General features: G+C 34.8%; 3 protein-coding genes and 1 non-coding gene across 5 annotated transcripts; 3 read left to right on the top strand and 1 right to left on the bottom strand.

Annotated features, from left to right (window-relative positions):
- Positions 1 to 338: 338 nt before the first annotated feature.
- LOC109184952 lies at positions 339 to 3,764 on the top strand. Its single transcript, XM_019334947.1, has 11 exons — positions 339 to 479; positions 620 to 890; positions 976 to 1,072; positions 1,156 to 1,283; positions 1,366 to 1,453; positions 1,529 to 1,661; positions 1,769 to 1,831; positions 2,483 to 2,802; positions 2,896 to 3,127; positions 3,222 to 3,348; positions 3,616 to 3,764. Exons 1-11 carry the CDS (start codon positions 339 to 341, stop codon positions 3,762 to 3,764), a joined length of 1,749 nt encoding a protein of 582 aa, XP_019190492.1.
- A 1,636-nt stretch (positions 3,765 to 5,400) lies between these two features.
- On the top strand, positions 5,401 to 12,584 carry LOC109184951. The gene is made up of 11 exons (XM_019334945.1): positions 5,401 to 5,464; positions 7,059 to 7,142; positions 7,241 to 7,339; positions 7,444 to 7,527; positions 7,622 to 7,720; positions 7,823 to 7,975; positions 8,428 to 8,506; positions 8,593 to 9,518; positions 9,614 to 9,989; positions 10,047 to 10,390; positions 10,885 to 12,584. Exons 1-11 carry the CDS (start codon positions 5,401 to 5,403, stop codon positions 12,582 to 12,584), a joined length of 4,008 nt encoding a protein of 1,335 aa, XP_019190490.1.
- A 998-nt stretch (positions 12,585 to 13,582) lies between these two features.
- TRNAI-AAU lies at positions 13,583 to 13,656 on the top strand. The gene has a single exon. It is a non-coding gene; the product is annotated as a tRNA-Ile (tRNA).
- Positions 13,657 to 14,830: 1,174 nt separating this feature from the next.
- LOC109184975 (programmed cell death protein 2) lies at positions 14,831 to 19,457 on the bottom strand. 2 transcript variants are annotated; one of them, XM_019334969.1, is made up of 10 exons: positions 19,177 to 19,457; positions 18,999 to 19,082; positions 17,551 to 17,684; positions 17,363 to 17,460; positions 17,012 to 17,100; positions 16,791 to 16,887; positions 16,068 to 16,234; positions 15,915 to 15,985; positions 15,623 to 15,737; positions 14,831 to 15,443 (listed from the first exon to the last, which is right to left on the bottom strand). In XM_019334969.1, the coding sequence occupies exons 1-10, from the start codon at positions 19,423 to 19,425 to the stop codon at positions 15,282 to 15,284; spliced, it is 1,266 nt and encodes a 421-aa protein (XP_019190514.1). In that variant the 5' UTR covers positions 19,426 to 19,457; the 3' UTR covers positions 14,831 to 15,281. The 2 variants fall into 2 exon arrangements, with proteins under 2 accessions (XP_019190514.1, XP_019190515.1); XM_019334970.1 differs by having other exon boundaries at positions 16,068 to 16,213.
- Between the last annotated feature and the right edge of the window lie 149 nt (positions 19,458 to 19,606).

Here is a 19,606-nt window from a genome sequence, read left to right as displayed (position 1 = left end):
CTAACACGCTGAATTTATTATTTTTGCTTCGGAAAACCAAAGGTCTACGCAGTATAATATCTACATGTATATAGGAAACCTAATTTTTTCAAAATATCTACACAGATCATTCTCCCATCCAATGGGATTAGAGAATGTATTTAAGGTAATCAATTTGTTCATATGGGACATTGAGCCCACTAACCCATACCTATTCTCTAGGTATTTATTGATGAGGATGATGATGATCAATAACGAAAGGTCATCAGACCTTATATATACAACACATATACAACTACTTAATACAATCGCAATCTCCCTCTACAATAGCCTCTCTGATTCTTCTTGAATAACAAAAAATGTTTGTCCTTGCTAGCCAGATATCTTCAATGAATACCAGGCAGGCTCTTAAGCTTCGGGTGGTGCGAGCATATAATATCCCTGAAAGAAGTGATCCATCGAAGTTTAGGTCAAAAGAGGTTGTTCTGCATGATGAAGAGGTAAGTATTCGTTAAAAATAGATATACACTTTTTTCAGTTATACAGTTCGTATTTTTACTACGAATTTAGATCCAGTGCCTATTTTTGTACATTTTCCCAGATTTAACAGTCTCTGTTTTTGTTATTTACACATACACAGGGGTCCTTCTTGCATGCTCATATACCCAAAGAGTACGTGGATAAGTACCTTAGCAGTTTTGCTGAAGGTTCAGTGTGTGCTATAAAAAATTTTTGTGTTATCAGCAATTTTTACTCATACAAAACCAGCCCACAGAAGTACATGATCAAATTTAACTATCAGACTGTTGTTAAGGATTTAAAGCATGTTAAATTTCCTATGAAAATGTATCGGCTGAAGACCTTTAGAGAGATCAAGTCTAATGAAGGCCTTGATGAGAAAATATTATTTGGTAATCAGTATTCTCATTCAATCTATGGTTTCTAATTATTTACTATTCTGGATACTATTCTATATTCTAAATCATTATTTTGTAGATGTCATTGGTCGAGTGATCGAAATACACTGCCCACAGGAAAAACTAATCAATGGCAAGAACTCCAGGCTGATTGACTTCACCATTGAAGATACTGAGTACTATTGAATTCCTGTGCCTATGGGTTATTTTCTATTTTAGAGATTTCTGATATTCTAATAATTTTTTTTGCCATTTATAGTGGAATACAACTAATGTGTACTTTGTGGGATGAACACGTAAGCAAGATTGAGGCATTCTACAATTCTACTTCACAAGAGCCATTATTGGTGTTGATACAATTTTGTAGGGCTAGGGTTTGTTTAAAAAGTAAGTAAATTCAATCCTACAACTTTGCCTAACTTATTCATCAATTAGCAGTTCTAATGTACTACAATATTATTTCCTAAAGGGGGTGATGTCAAGATTTGTAGCTCCTATGATGTAACCCAGCTGCTTTTCAACCAAGAATCTCCCCCATTTGAGGAGTTCAGGAAGAGGTACTTCCATTCTTATTTTTGCAGCTACAAATTTACATGATAGGTCAATCCTGATTTTAGAATATCATTTTACAGTATCAGCCATGAACAGACTCCAATGCGCAGTATAATTTCCCAGTCCAGTTTTAAGGAATGTAGCTCTTATTCAGTAAACCTATCTGGTGATTTGGAAGTTCGTTCTATCAATGACATCTACAGAGACAAGGAGGTAAGAATGTTAAGTCATTAGTGATCTTACTTGCATGTTAAAGCTGTATACAGTTTTGAACTGACTGACATTTGTTGAACACCAATGCTAACTGCTGGATTATGTAGTCTGCATTTACAATTATAGTCAAATTAGCCCATGAAGTATTGGTATATCACACTTTAAAACAGGTTAGAATTATATCAAGATAAACATTAGACCCAACATCTTTAAAGTTATTAGATTTTATAGATGGAATTTTACCACTTAATAATATACCTCTATGTCTCTACTTTGTCGCTATCCATGTCTTTACAATGTTGCAATCCAATTGTAGTTCAAACTTTTGCCATGTTTAACCTGCAATTGATATAGAGCATGAGGTACATAAATATTATAACAACTCTGCAGCCCTCTATATTATGCAATTGTGTTATCACTTGAGACAACATGTATTAAAAAAATACCTCTAATATATTACTTGAATTCAATCCATGCTTTGAGTTAAGCTCAAAGCTGCACAATAGAGCCAAGTTCTGATGTTTTTTGACCTGTATTAAATAATAATAAACATGAGTTAGAAAAATAGTAACACAAATATGGTGTCCTATATAACTTATTCAGATTACTCAGACCACCAGTATGTACTTATCTCTTTAAGCTCTGCTGTTATTTGTTTTGGTACCAAATACTCCCTGTTAACTCCCAAACCTGCACAATCAAAGACATATTGATGGTGCAGTTACTAATTGGAAGATTTGGACTATATAATCACACATATGGTGTCAGGGATGGTGTGGGGTTTGTAATAAACTCTGTTAACAATCTAATATATTATGCAGTTTGGGGATTTTTGGGTGGCAGCAAGGATTGTATTCATTGATGACCCAGAGTGGTACTATGCTTCGTGTAGAACAAAGGGTTGCAACAAAAAACTGAAACTCAAAGGGAAGTGGCTATGGTGTAGTACATGTGACAGGAATTGGGGTGACGGGACACTCAGGTACAGAATTAAGGTGAGGGTTGTGGACTTGGATGGCAATGCTCCTTTTCTTCTATGGGACAGGGAGTGCATCAATCTACTTGGAATTAGTGCAGATGATCTGAAGGATACCCATACTAAGGTACAAAACTATAAGATGATTGAACCAGACAAGTTGTGGTTTTAAATTATATGCCATCAATATCAGTGAAAATCAACATCATATGGTATATAGGATCATTAAAATCTATACTAACTCTTTATGTATGGAAGGAAAGGGCTGCCTAAGGAGCTCGAGGCTCTCATTGGACTGAATCTCTTATTTAGAATTGCTGTTCGCAAAGAACAGTTCCAGAATTATCTCAATGCTTTCCCTGTTATGAGGATCATCACTGATGAAAAGATTGTAGAGAAGCATGCACCCGAACTAATAGGAGTTAGGGACAGGGATCTCAGTTCAAAGTTGGAGTTGGAGCTTACAGATGAGGACCTATGGGATCTAGAGGTATACTTGGGGTTAAAGATTAACATGTTGTACCAATTACTGTATAATTTATTATTATTGGTTACTTATACAGTTTGAACTGCTGATTTTGTAGGAAGCAGACCAAGCAAATGAAGCTGAAAGTCCACTCCAAGTTGTTGCACAGAGACTGGATGCAGAGAATAGTATTGAGAATGGAACAGTCAAGAGATCACTAATCGATGAATTTTCAAGCACCCAAAGTTCAAAAAAAAAAACCAAGGAATGTGTGGTCAAGATTGAGAAGGAAGCAGATGTGTAATGACTTTAATGATTGACAATGTGCTCTATTGGTCTCTTTTTTGTAACAATGGATTTTATGTTGACATTTTTTTTTCTACACTCAAACAGCTAGACTGAAACTTTCAATCATTTAGGATTATATTCCTAAATCATTGTTTTTTATGAATGCTCACAATTTGTTACTAGGTCCTGTTATGGGTACTGGATTTGTTATAGTCCTTTTGCAGATTTTTTTTGCAGTGAATGGTGCCACAATGAAGGAAAAAGTTTGCAGATATATGGTGAAATATCTCAAGAGATGGCTGACATGGCAGAACAGAATGAAGAATATGGCATATATATCTCTAAATCAGTTGAAGATGAAGATAACATCTAGCAAACACACCATCAAACTGTATTTTTTAGCATGTACTACACAGTTGTACGACTACTTTTTAGAGTCAGAACATTGTGGTAGATTAATGTAATATCATTTTTATATATTAAATTTTATTCTATCTTTTCTAAGCTCCAACTAATAATTCTAATCTTACATTTTCTATACCTAATTATAAATTCACCTACATTAAAGACTAACAGCAAAGCAACTCATTGTCATCCAAAATTAACTCCACTAATAATGTAAACAGAATATCAGATTGTAATATTGTATATATAAACCATCAAAAGTAATTAGGTACTCTAACTTGAGAATTTTAATGTATGATTAAAACAGTACACTTGCAATCCTTGGTTGCTACTCAACACCTTTAGAATATGTTTAAACCAAGGGCTTAAACTTATTTTGTTAATGAAAGTAGAAATTTGGAGCCAAGTAGGCATGAATAGACCTGATTACGTACTTACCAGCCTCTGTCATCTTAAAGCTCACTTCAAAGTACTTTTATGCTCACTTCCAGGTCCTTTATGCAACATTTGCTTGATACCATCCTAACTGCACTTTAAACAACAAGTTATTGATTAAAAATAGTACTGGCAGCCACATCATAGTCAAATTCTAATAAATGGATTTATAGCGGAAAGATAGTTATGGACTTAGTGCTGATTAGTGAATTACCATTTGATTTCACCAACTTTGTTATTAGGAAGCCTCCTAAATTAATGTTAGGTGATAACGTTGCTGTAGCCGCTTACCTGCAGTTGCCAAAATTGGAATTAGCTGGGTAACTCATTATAAACACTGTCTAATTTATGAACACACAAAAGGAGCTGATTGTTGGTAATCACATAATATTCAACATTTGTAAGTCTATTAAAACTTATCTCTGAGCCTTGCGTAGTAACTGTTCCTACGATAGACTTGACAGCCTCTTTCTTATATGGAGGGCTACTCAAACACCTATAGTGTAGTACAGATTGTTGTCAGCTTCCCTGCAATTGGAGAATTTCAATTAACTGTATTAAAATCATATAAGCATCATCTAATGTACGAAAAGATAGAGAATATTATAATCAACGTAAGGCACATTAGATTAAACCAATTTTATAAATGTAAAACTTATCTTAGTTCCAAGCGTAGCAACCTCTTTAGTACAATTCCCATTTTGTGCTAAAAACATATCGCAACATCTATTTATTCTGTGCTCTATTCAACTCAGGTGCATCCAGTTAATAGTTGCTTTTGATGTCAAACCCAAAGCAACTTATTTGCATCCAAATTTAACTCTCTTAAATTAGATGAGCACACTGATTGTTACCTGGAAAACAACATATATTAGATAAATAAGAAACATTATTAGAATCTAAACAAAGTTCAGAAATCTAGTTTAGTATGAAAAAGCAAGTAGTAATAATATCAATGAGCTAATATATTAATGGCACATTGCATTAAGTAGCTGATCAAAACCTTTTAGTATTCCAAAATCAATTATAATTGACATTTTCCAATGTTGTCTGCAAATATTAATTGACTAATTTACACCTATATATTCAACAATCAGATATTATAAACCTCTGTTAAGCACCACACCTACACAAATCCATAACTTTGCAATTCATCTCCCCTAGAATACATGAGGAAACTTACATCTTCAACCACCATTGGTTCGAAGCGCAAGCATCCCAGCAACAACCAAGGTAAATCTACCGACTTCTATCTTTGTTATACTATTCTGTCTTAGTTTATACAACTATTATACGATTTTTTGAAACTCTACTAAAAACATTAAAAACGATCTGGAAACTTATAACAGTTAGGGTTAGTAATCAATACCCACTTTTTCTTCATCCCAACATGCACCTGACAAATATTAGAATAGCTTCTAAAAGAAATATGCAAACAACAAAATGAAAGAAAAAATAAAAAAATCTGGCTTTACAACTTCGAATCCACCAAGATAATGCAGATACTAACATTAGAATCCAATTTTTTTCTCAAAATCCAGGTGCATGTGATTTCCAATGAAGGATTTCATCAGATCTACACTTTAATGGGACTTAGTAGTTAAACAAACCCTTAACAGTTAGGGTTCACCGTATCTACTCAATTTGTTAAGAAGTTTTTGATAGAAATGGAATTAACTGAGAGATATGCTAGATAACTTAACGGAATAGAAAATTCATCTAAGAAATTGAAGTAGTTACCTGCTAGAATGTACAGATCGCAACGGCCTGGGGTGGTAGAAATTAAAAATTGTTATCCAGACAAGATCAGCGCTGAGATATTAACGTAAAGCCATAGCATCATCTCATGAATTTGCTAAAATTCGTGCTGAGAGTTTCTGGAAATGTGGTTCAACCAACTCCAGAGTGAAGAAGAGCATGTCTACTAGCTACGGAAATGGAGAATGAGTGAACATTCTCGAAATGAAGCAGATGTTGAAACAATCTCAGCCGTAGGTGTGGGCATTAGGTTAGGGTATTTGTGTAATTTTTCCCAACAAGCAATACTAATTATATATTAGTTGTGTGTTAGTATCATCTCATGAGTTAGTAGTATTATTATTATTACTCTTAATATTATTATTATTATTATTATTATTATTATTATTATTATTATTATTATTAAGTATAGTTAACACAGCCCAGAAATTGGTAACTTTGTAATTATTATTATTACTATTAAAAATATTAATATTATTTTTAATATTACTAACATTTTTATAATAAATGTTCTTATATTAATTTGTTATTATTGCGATTTGTTACCATCAAATGTTTATAACACTACACATTTAAAGGTTTTTTGTACTAATAAAAGTATTATATTATTATTAGTAATAAGCCCATGATATTATATTATATAATATTTACATATATAATATTGATATAATAAAATTGTATTATTGTGAAATTGTAAAGTATTAATATTAGTTTAGAATTAACTCTAATATTATGATTAAAGTAAACTCATCATTTACACACTATCATGCAATAAGTAAAATATGATTCGGTATGAATCCAAAAAATTGAGATACCAAACATATCATGTATAGTTATATCATTGTTTTTTTGTTTACAGAGAATGAAAATCGTACTGTCATTGATGAATCGTACATGTTGTCCATTGAATTCAGCAACAATACAACACAATCGTACACCCCTACGTGGTGTTTTCCAAAGTTCGTTAAGTACGCCTTTAAGTATTGTGACAAATGGTAAGTGTGTTCTATATGATAGTGCAATTATATAATTAATTGTTGTTAACATATGTTGGTTGTGAAATTCACAGCTTCAACCGCAATTCGGACGACAATTCGTAATTCCCCTTTGCAAGATTTGGGTAGCAGAATACCATTAAGCAACATATCCAATAGTACGAACCTAAACAAACATTTTTAACGTACCATATTTTTAAAAATGTGATAATTAACATCCTAACAAGTGTTTTGTACGGCTCTTATATAATTAAAGGAAATTCTGCTCGAGTTGACGGTGATCGTGAAAAAGCATCTATTACCAAGCGCCACAATCATTCGTTCGACTTAAATAGAACCCCAGATTCACAGCTAGGTATAAATTTAGAATCCATTGATGCATTTTTTCCGAATTAAGAACCCTGTAGTCATTTACATTTTCTAATGATTAATAATAATCGTTGTTGTTGCAATGCACAGTTTCTTCTCCGTTACGGATGACCATACGTACTACACCACCGCAAGAATTGAGTTGCAGAATGCCATTTAGCAACATATCAAATGGTATGAAGTTCAACAAATATATTGTAATAAGATTACTAATGAATTATATATATAGTCAAATTGAATAGTTATTAACATATCTTTTTTATTAAAGCAAATTGCGGTCAAGTCAATGTGGTCGCCGGCAATCCGCCTCCATCTAACCGTCAAAGTTACTGCTTTGACTTAAATCTATCACCAGAGTCGCAGATCGGTATAAATATATATTCAAGAAGATGTTTTTAATTGTCACACAGTTATAATGCTTAAATTAATATTTAACCAAATTAATTATAATGGGATATTGTTCTTTTAGGGATGGACAGTAATTGTTGCATTACAAATGACAATAATATGCAAACAGCCCTGGTAGAGCCGGATAGTGAAACCATCCCGAATTACCGAAATTTGATGACAGATTTTCAGGAAGTTGTTGAACCGTTACATGACAATATGCCCTCAATTAATGGTGAGTTCATATGAAATGTGTTAGAAGAAAAATGTATTATCCATGGACTACACTAAAATACATTATCATGCTAACTAATATAATTTTTTTTTTTTAGATTATTATCTTGATCTTGGTGATCCAGAGTATCTTTGCGAGCATTGTAATTCATTTTTTTGGTACAATGAACGGTCAAGCAATTCAAAGTCACGTGAAAGTCCAAAATACTCTGCGTGTTGCGTCAATGGTAAAATAAAGTTGCCATTTATGACAAAGCCTCCTCAAAAGCTATATGAGCTATTCTTTACATCAAACGAAAAAAACAGCTGTTTTTTAAAGAATATAAGGTCATATAACAGCATGTTCTGCTTTACGTCGATGGGTGGAAAAATTGACAGAACTATTAACAACGGAACATCGCCTCCTATATTTCGTATAAATGGTCAAAATTTTCATAAGCTTATTACCTTCAGATGACATTCAACCGAAATTTGCCCAATTATACATTCACGATACAGAGAATGAGATAGACAATCGCTTAAACTCTGTGAGGTATACTCTTTTGTGTTACTGCAAATTTTTTGGTATATCGTGGGTTAATACAGAGAATCTTATATTATATATTCTTCTTTGTTTAGGGCCGAAAACAATGGGTCTGCATTGCATAGTGAGGTAGTACATGACATTAAGCAAGTGCTAGATGAACACAATGTGTTGGTTAAGTCATTCCGAATGGCCAAGTCGTTTCTGGAGTCTAATCCTCAACGTCAAATTAGAATGAGATTAATAGGAAAGAGGACTAAAGATGCCAGGACTTATGCGTTACCAACTACTTCCGAGGTTGCTGCACTCATTGTTGGAGATATAGACCCGTACATGGGTCAACGGGATATTGTTGTCGAGTGTAGATCTGGAGCCCTGAAACGAATAAATGAATTAAACCCGGCATATTTACCACTGCAATACCCAATCTTATTTCCATACGGGGAGGATGGTTTTCGAGAAGATATACATTTTGCAACACTTGGTACAAAACAAGATTTTGCAAGAAAGAGTGTTTCACAAAGAGAGTACTTCGCGTTCCGTATCCACGAAAGATCAAATGAGATCTCAACAATAATGTATGCTAAAAGGTTATTCCAACAATTCTTGGTTGATGCGTATACTATGGTTGAATCTTCGAGGTTGCTCTATATTAGGTCAAATCAAAAAGCTTTGAGGTGTGAGGCGTACAAAGGGTTGTCTGATGCGCTGACCCGCGGTGAAGTTCAACCCAGCTCGACAGGGAAAAGAATAATATTACCATCAAGTTTCACCGGAGGAGCAAGATACATGATACAGAACTATCAAGACGCCATGGCAATTTGCAGATTCATAGGTTATCCAAATCTGTTTATTACTTTTACATGTAATCCTAAATGGCCCGAGATACAACGATTCTTGGAGAAAAGAAACTTGAAAGCTGAAGATCGTCCCGACATTGTCTGCCGTGTTTTCAAACTTAAGCTAGACTGTTTAATCAAAGAAATAAAAAATGGGAAACTATTTGGTCGCGTAAAGGCAGGTACGTACTGCAGTTGCTTATAAGTGTCATTTTTTAGAATAATAATTATTATTATATGGAGCTTATATCTAACAATATGGATGCCTTTCTGACAGTAATATACACGGTTGAATTTCAAAAACGTGGTCTTCCGCATGCTCACATATTACTGTTCCTACAAGCGACCAACGACTTTACCAACCCGACTTTTATGGACACGATCATTTCAGCCGAGATTCCCGACAAGCGTTCAGACATTGAGTATTACCAAGCTGTCGAAGAATTCATGCTGCACGGCCCATGTGGTGCTGCAAGGAGTAAATCCCTGTGCATGGCAAATGGCAAGTGTTCAAAGCATTTTCCAAAAAGATACATTGATGCATCACATTTTGACCAAGATGGTTACCCGTTGTATCGAAGAAGGGATGATAAGAGGACAATCAAAAAGAATGGAATAGAGTTGGATAATAGATATGTTGTACCACATAATCGGTACTTGCTTTTGAAATACAAATCTCACATCAATGTAGAGTGGTGTAACTAATCTAGGTCAATCAAGTACCTCTTCAAGTATGTAAACAAGGGCAACGACCGTGTAACTGCTGAGTTTTATAAGACTTCGATGGATGAAGCGGGTAATGAGATTGTGGATGAGATAAACATGTACTATGATTGCAGATACGTATCTGCATGCGAAGCAGCTTGGAGATTGTTTAGTTTTGAAGTCCAGTATAGAACTCCCCCTGTTGAGCGATTGAGCTTCCACTTGCCGGATTGCCAATCAGTTGTTTTCCAAGACGATGATAGTATTGATAATGTACTCAATAGAGAAACTGTTGGTCAAAGCATGTTTAATGCATGGTTTTTAGCCAACCAGAATTACAAAGAAGCGAGTTTGTTGACTTACATTGAGATGCCTACCAAATTTGTTTGGAAAAAAGACATCCGTGAATAGCATCCAAGAAAGACCAATAGAACCTCAATTGGTCGAATATTCTATGTACCTCCAGCTTCAGGTGAGATATATTATTTGAGGTGTCTATTGAACATAGTCCGTGGTTCAAAAAGTTTCAAAGATATTAGGACAGTTAACGGTGTTGAGTACTTCACGTTTAGAGATGCGTGTTATGCGCATGGATTGCTAGACGACGATAAAGAGTACATTGATGTTATAAATGAGGCAAGCTACTGGTCAACTGCACATTCATTGAGGAAGCTATTTGTTGTTTTACTAACATCATCCTCAATTATTAGACCCGAAAATGTTTGGAATCAAGTTTGGCAACATCTGTGTGAAGATGCTCAACATTATCAAAGAAGAATATTAAAACAACAAGGTAAAATAACTTCTTTTTTTATACAATATAATTTTCAACAATTTTCTTAGGTTATACATATAACAATTTGGATGTTGCTATTATAACAGATTTGGTCTTAACAGAGGAAGAGAAAAAGAACTTTGGATTATTGGAATTGGAAAACCTGTTGGGGCAACAGAACAAGTCTTTAAAAGACTTTCCTCCGATGCCCACACCAAGTACTGATAATACAAGGTTGTTTCAAAATCGATTGGTTTTTGAAGAATTGAGTTACAATACGGAACGATTGAAGAAAGATTCTGAACTGATGTGTGCCAAACTAACAGAAGAACAAGGTCTCATTTTTTATACTGTTATCCAAGATATTGCAACCAATAAAGGTGGGTTATTTTTTGTTTATGGATACGGTGGGACAGGAAAGACTTTTTTATGGAGAGCGTTATCCGCTGCAGTCCGGTGCAAAGGCCAGATCGTTTTAAATGTCGCATCAAGTGGCATAGCTTCTTTGTTGTTACCAGGTGGCCGAACAGCTCACTCGAGATTTGCAATACCTATTGCAATAAATGAGGACTCTACCTGTAACATTAAACAAGGTAGCGACTTGGCTGAATTGTTGATAAAAACGAGCTTGATAATTAGGGATGAAGCCCCTATGATGCACAAACATTGCTTTGAAGCGTTAGATCGAACCATGCGAGATTTATTGCGTTTTGTTGACCCTAACAGTGAAATGAAGACCTTTGGTGGTAAAACAGTGGTCCTGGGTGGAGATTTCCGCCAAATTCTTCCAGTAGTTCCAAAAGGTACACGTCAAGACATTGTTTCGTCCGCTATAAATTCATCATATTTATGGGATAGTTGCAAAGTTTTAAGATTGACTAAAAACCTAAGGCTAAGTTCGGTACACAACGGGGTGAACGGGCAGGCATTACAAGAGTTTGCTAACTGGATTGCCAATATCGGCGATGGAAAGCTTGGTGGGCGGAATGACGGATTCGCAGAGGTTCAAATACCTAATCACATGTTAGTATCATCCGGGGGGAACGACATTAAAGCAATTGTGGAAAGTACATTTCCAATGTTTGCAGTTGGAAACACTGACCTTGAGCATCTGATAGGTCGTGCTATACTTGCACCAACGCTGGACGTTGTCAACGCAGTTAATGAATATATAACTAAGCTGCATGATGCCGAAAGCAGGTCCTACTATAGTTCAGACGCAGTATGCAAAGCCGACGGTGATAATGGTATACTTGGAGATGTACACACCCCGGAATTTCTAAATAGCATTTGTGTGTCGGGTCTACCAAATCATACACTGAATTTGAAAATTGGCTCACCAGTAATGTTAATGAGAAATATTGACCATTCTCTTGGGTTGTGCAATGGAACTCGGTTGATAATCACAAAGTTAGCAGACCATGTTATTGAAGGTGAGCTTCTCACTGGTCCCAACAAAGGTACAAAAGTGTTAATTCCCCGAATGTCAATGTCACCCTCGGATCCAAGATTACCGTTCAAGTTTCAACGAAGGCAATTCCCATTGATGCTTTCATATGCGATGACCATAAACAAAAGTCAAGGCCAAACGTTGACTCATGTAGGGCTAATACTAAAGAAATCGGTTTTTGTACACGGTCAGTTGTACGTAGCTGCATCTCGGGTTAATAATTCAGACGGTCTGAAAATACTGATTGTAAAAGACTCAAGTTCAACTACTACATCAACCACTAATGTTGTATATCATGAAGTTTTCAATAATTTGTAATTTTGTAATGTATTGTTTTTATATTACCAACACCTTGCAACTATTAGTATTTTCATCTTTCATACGTTTTGGCGCTGTATTCCCAATATATCACACAAATCTTAACATAAAATACACACAACTAAAAATGTTTAAATAACATCCCGTGCATCGCACGGGTCAAATACTAGTAACAATATAATGTTGGTAACAAAAACCCAAAAAAAAAAAAAAAAAAAAAAAAAAAAAATTGTTTGAGCCTCGTTCACTATGCACACTACCATCATCACTTCCCCCTTTATACATAAAAAAAAAAAAAAAAAAAAAAAAAAAAAAAAACAAAACAGACATTTGCACACGTCAACGCACATCCACACACACAGCACCGTACCAAAACACCTAAAAAACTATTTCATATGCACATACCAATTTTTTCAACTAGCTAATCGTATGCTTTGGTGTTTCTTCCGTTTCCAGACTTCTTTGCATTCACTATTCTGTGAAGACCTACGTTAAACAAATACAAATTAATTATTACCATGATATTGTCCATAATATTAGCTTAAAGATTTGAATTTAATTCTATCCAAAATTAACAAAATACTACAATTATTTTTTAATCCTTCTCATTTCAATATATCCGTAATTACATTAAGATTCTCTTCTAATCTCAACCATTCATAGAGAATGAATACATGGATATGATGAGATCTCACGATCTCATGTATCATATGATCTCACTGGATCTGCACCTTATATCACAATTCAAACTTTTTAAAGATGTATTTTTATACACTAATTTTATTTGAAATATATATATATATATATATATATATATATATATATATATATATATATATATATATATATATATATATATATATATGTTAGGTACATATAGCAACATACACCCTGATTCACAATATAACTAGTGCCTTTACCTAGCCACCCGCGCAATAGGTAAACAAAAAATTAAATAAATTATATTTTATGGCTGATTGACCTTTGATGTACAATGTGGCTTATTAGCTTAGTTGGTTAGAGTGTCGTGCTAATAACATGAAGGTCGCAGGTTCAAGACTTACATGGGCCAAAATTTTAACTAATGTATACATTACACAATAAAAAAGAATTTCTATGGTGCTATACAGCATAGTGTAAAATTCATACAAAATTTCATAACACAATACTAAGAGTGTAAACGAGCCGAGCTCGATAAACAAAAGGCTCGTGGCTCGGTCGAGCTCAAAAATTGAAGCTCGAGCTCAAGTTGAGCTTTGACCGAACCGCTCTGTGTGTGTGGCTCGTGAGCAGCTCAACGAGCCACGAGCCTAAAACATTTGAGCTCTAGCTCAACTCAATTATGAAACGAGCCAATTTGAGCCGAGCGGTTCACGAGCTGCTCGGCTCATTTACACTCGTACACAAAACACATAGCATAGCATTATGGCCCCAGGTCGATTGAAAAGATGATGTACAAAATTCATACTCGTAAAGTACAAAATTTCATAACACAAGACATACACATGTTATATATTTACTTATTTTTCAAATCTAATTTAAATACATAATTTGTCTTTATAGGCACAAAATTTCACAGCACACAGAAATTCATAACATAAGGCACAATTACTAATTGTTTTAGGTATATAATTCGTATTCATAAGGTACAGAATTTCATAATGCAAGACACAAAAAGTCAACACAACACAAACACATGAACCAAGGTTCATACTCCATAGTGCAATGTGAACCCTGGTCTATGAAATAATGATTGTAATATAAAAGGACAGACGGTAAGCTTTCATTAAATACAAAATACATACAAATTGATTTAATGATCTTAACATAATATGAATGATCATCCCTTGTCTTTGCAAATGCCAGTTTTAATATTATCCATAACAAGAGGATAAAAATGACCAAATAATCAATGTTTCATCCTACTGATACCAGCCCAAATATTCCTAAGTCAATATCTTCTCTTTTATAATTGTTCAGTAAGCAATATCATTTTTTTAAAATATAAAACAATAATAGAAAAAAAATAAATCCGTGTTCAATTTAAAATTAAAATAACAGTAAATTTTGATGAAAAAAAAATAAACATAAAATAACAATCAGTACAACACCACCAACAACAACAAAACCTCAACCACTACTATGTTATATATTTAAACCCATCATAACTTTTTTAAGAGCAATAAACACATTAAGAGCACATTGAACTCCAAAAACTTGCAATAAAGATAAATTTTGCCACAATAGATGTAAACCGCAATATATATTTCATTTCAGTTCTATTCTATTCAAAACATTAAAAAATCTATAATAATAAAAACCACCCAAAATTTGACTAACTAAACCTCTTAATTCAATCCATCTTGCCAAAACTTCTACTCCAATGATGCTAGGAAATCCAAACTCAAAAGCGATGGCATAAAACATACACCATGGCTTACCATAATATATATCCACAGTTCGTTCATTATCTGTTGGAGGATCCACACATGCTTGTACAAACCAGGTTAAGGTGTGTATGGAGAATATTGATTATGACGAGATTCTATTTCCCAAGTTCATATGGTTGGAAGAGACCGCCATACTTGAAACGCCCACATTTGGAGAGTAATGGAATAATAGAAGTTCATCCACGCAATAAAAATGTACTAATCTGCTTCATCCAAACATGAATCCAATGCTTTGGATTCAGTTTATCTAAGCATTTGACTGGGATGCAACTTGAACCCAAGCAAATTCCTCCTTGTAAGCCATGCTTCCTTCGCACGAGGCTTCACATGTGTATACAACCACAGTTGCCCAATCGAGAGAATTCACATCATTTCCCACATTGAAGTAGTAAAGAAGTTGTGGCAAAATCTGCAACAGGAAGGACTTCATACAATGAACAAGTGCAAAAAGAATTTTTATAATGGCAATTTAAATTCTGGGCATTATTAGCACAATGTAGTCGGAAAAAAAGGAATAGTTAACAAATGTAATAGTTACGACAAGAAAGTAGTAACTGGCTCTAGTCCAGAGAAAATCAAATAAATCACCTGAAATTCAAAGGCTCGAGGGCCACCGCAGTAGCTGCACTTTGGGATGTCACTGTTTGATGGCTGGCCACTCGACACGGGCAACAAGGGTTTAGCTTTAGCGTATCTACAATACCTATTTATAAGGCAATCAAGACAGTAAACTTGTTATAGATAGAAGTAGCATGGTTCTTAAAGAAAAAAAATTGAGGGAAAAGACAAACTAAGTTTTATTTTACACTATATTTATCAAGATTCCGAAGTCACTAGTGCCTCTAAAAATAGAAATTCCAAAAATACACGGGTCCTGTACCTCAACACTTGGTCAGGGGCACGCGATATCCTCTCCTGGAAAGATGCCCAACTCTTCTTGTCATCATCCCCCTGTAACCAAGTAACCAAGTAACCACAAAAATGATACTTCTATAAAAGGTTATTTCAACATCAATGGGATACTAATGGCTACCTCAAAGCTATCCAGCAGTGAATTGTATGTTTCATCCGCTTGGCTTGCAGAAACCAGGGATGTGGAATGTGTATGATCATCAGATACCTCATCACATTCATCCTCATTTGAGATCTCATACTCTGGCCACAAAGATTTACTTGCAACTGTTTGCAAATTAAATTTACCTGAGTGTAAGCATAAACTCAATACCATTATAATTGCTAGAGTTTTATCTGTCAATGTAAGATTATTTGACACGATACACATCAACAAGAATTTCTTATACTTCAGTATTCTTGGTATCAACTATTATCCAACCAAACCAGCTTGGTTGGTGTGAGTGGCCGTGCACTCTCATCCCTTAAGAGAGATCGGGAGTTCGAACCCCCTCTCGTATGGAAAAACCAATCTGGCCAGCACTTTGCCCCTTAATTGGGCCAGCCCGGTGCGAATGGGGATTAGCTGAGTACCGTACGGGCTTAAAGGTGCCTCCTACAGTTAGGACCTGCTTAGGACACCTCATGGTCTGACAAAAAAAACTATTATCCAACCACAAAGAAAATGGTATATTGGTAATTTGGTCTGTTCACTTGTGCTTCAGTAATATAACATTTCATAAATTTATAGACAATCATATCGCTACTCTACAAGGCTAACATGAAGAAACAAGCCTCCAATGCAAAAGAAAATATGTAGTACTTTATACTGAACTTGCCATTGTAGGTATCTATAATGAATTACCTTTCAGCATCCTTGCAGCTGTGCCATTAGAGTTGGATTCATTCAGTGAAATGTTGGAGAAACAATTCTTCTTATGACCTGATTGCCAATGAGCAGCCTGAAAATGAAGACAAGGATCTTAGCATTTGGGGATCTACAAGAAAGACAACCCACCCTCTCCATCCCCCCCCCCCCCCCCCCCCCCCAAAGGAAGGGCAGAGAAGTAAAGCATATCTATTGACCTGGTGTTTCTCAGAGCAGTAACGAACTGTTTTGCAACCACTACAAACTTTATCTCCTCTCCAGGTACCACACCAACTGCAAAGTGCAGCTGAGACACACACCATAGCATCAAAGAGAAAATACAGTAAGAATCAACGGAAAGATGGCACAACATATACAATCATTAATTCTTAAAGAGTGGCAACCTATAAAATTCCCAAGCACTATAACAAGGCATTGGCAGCCAAATGAATTAAAACAGGTGGAAGCCTGCACAAGCTCAGAGGCCTGGATACCAGCTCCATTAATTTATAACATATGCTAGAAATGTTACACAACGAAGTGATTGTTCATGACAAGCATTAAATTACCTCCATCTCCAGAAGGTTTATCTGTGCCATCATTTTTTGGAGGTTCACTTGAATAAAAAGAGTTGAGGCGAGGCATTTGACAGCGAAAGACCTTAACACTTCACAAATAGTAAGAAATCAGAGTTAGAAGATAGGATTAAGAAGCATAATGAAAAGCTTATAGCACAACGCTAGATTGAAAATGATACCTTCGCAATGTAGCTCCTGGATGTCGTTTCCACTGTTCATGCTGGTCTTTAAGAAGGCAAGACATTGATGGACACATGAAGACAAAAACTGTGCGATGAAATGTTGAATCCTTCTCAGTTAGTGGTGCATAGACCTACACAATGAAGTTAATAATAATAATAACAATAATAACAATAACAATAGTATATTTTGTTCTTTGTTTCCCCAACAGTATGACAATTGTAGTACGCCATGTATGGTTGAAATAAGAGGCAATAAAAGCCATAAAAATGGTGGAACAAAAAAAAAAATACTTGAACAGGTAACTAACCAACAGAAAAAGAAGTGTGAGAATAAAGAAATAACTTACAGCTGCATTTTCTTGGAAAGATATAAAACACAAGGCCTATAAAACACAAGGCCTATAAAGAAGTGTGAGAATAAAGAAATAACTTACAGCTGCATTTTCTTGGAAAGATATAAAACACAAGGCCTATCTAGTCTCTCAACCAAACCTAAAACACACTCATATTTAAAAAATAAAGTGCCTCTTGTTGTTCAAGAAAAGGTGTGTACAGTATTAAGAGTTTACACGACCCTTTACACAAGAAAGAAAGTTCTGATGGGATACCTAAAAGTTCCAGAGGAAGCAAAGATCCAGGTTTTTGATCAGTTAATGTGAAGGATAACTCTCTTGATATCTATTAAGATCATAAAAGCAAACCATCGAGAAGATATTGGAACTTGTTTTTGCAAATTCTGGTATCACTATACACCAAGGAAAATGGCAAAGACTTTACCTAGCAAGGCTAGCTTACTAATCGAATATAGAAATCATTTCCAGTAATGATCTGCAGTGACCATTCAAGTTCCTGAGCCTATGTTTTAGACTATTGGGCATTTTGTAGATGAAAAATACTTTTAGGACTTAGCAGCATACAACAGTAGAAAAGGGAAACCATATAAGATAAGCTAGCTGTTTCTTCTTCATCATTACACAAAAGGCAAAATAAAAGAAGAGCACCATTTAGAAATTAGAAACTTTAGTGGATATGGAAGCGTTAGTCTATCTGAATTCTAAAAAGCAACCTTGGAGACCTCCATTTTATCCAAACCAATATGTATGGAGTACAAGGAGCAGGATTTCTAACAACTCCCAAAAGGCCAAAATTTAGTCCACCTAATAACTCCTCACGGGTGGAACAGGAAGACAATAATACAGTGTATAAATTTATTGAGATCATAACTAGTTCTCCTTCCAACATGTGAAAGCCAAGTATGGCAATTAAAATTAAACTAAAAAAAGTAAAATGGTTCATGTTTTTCAATTAATTCAAAATCCGAAAAATTTAAAAATAAAAATATCAATAATAAATTCATAGGGGGGACAAACTATACATAAGATTCAAGGATATCAATTAAAGAAAGAATCAAACAGCAAATCAAAAGAAAAGTAATTTCACCATACCTGGAGCATGAATTGCAAAGGCTCACCACAAAAGTCACAAAGACAAGACCTCCCTGAAGGCAAGTTAATCGGGTCCAGCCAAGCCTGTATTTGCAAAATCCAAAATTATAACCCTCAAAATTTTCCCATTAGAAATTCAACTATTTTTTAACACTCTTGTACAAATAACAAAACATACAGGAGTAGCCCCAGCTTTGCTTGGGAACAGCTGTCGAAGCAAAGACCATGAATTCCTCTTCTTCTCCACAAAGCCTAATGATACAGGTACTTTGTCTTCATCATCCTCATCATCATATAAATCATCATGTACATTGTCATCAATTAGAACTTCATCTTCATCTTCCTCGTCATCAAGAGATGATAAATGCAAACCCTTAAGTTTTTCATAAGCATCTCCACTAGTTCCAGCATTTAAGTCTTCTGACATTTTTTATATACTACATAGAATGATAGGTAAAATTTAATCGAAAAGCTAAAAAAAAAAATTGACTAATGCTAAAAAGACAAAATAACCCTATACTCATACACAGACGTAATGATGGTTGACAGAAGACAAACCACAAAGTACAATGCACCAAAACATGTTAATACATGTACACACTACACAT

This window comes from Ipomoea nil, unplaced genomic scaffold, assembly GCF_001879475.1.
Source record: "Ipomoea nil cultivar Tokyo-kokei standard unplaced genomic scaffold, Asagao_1.1 scaffold1298, whole genome shotgun sequence".
NCBI lineage: Eukaryota > Viridiplantae > Streptophyta > Magnoliopsida > Solanales > Convolvulaceae > Ipomoea > Ipomoea nil.
Note: the sequence above shows the minus strand (reverse complement) of the source record. Positions and strands in the feature narration are given on the sequence as shown.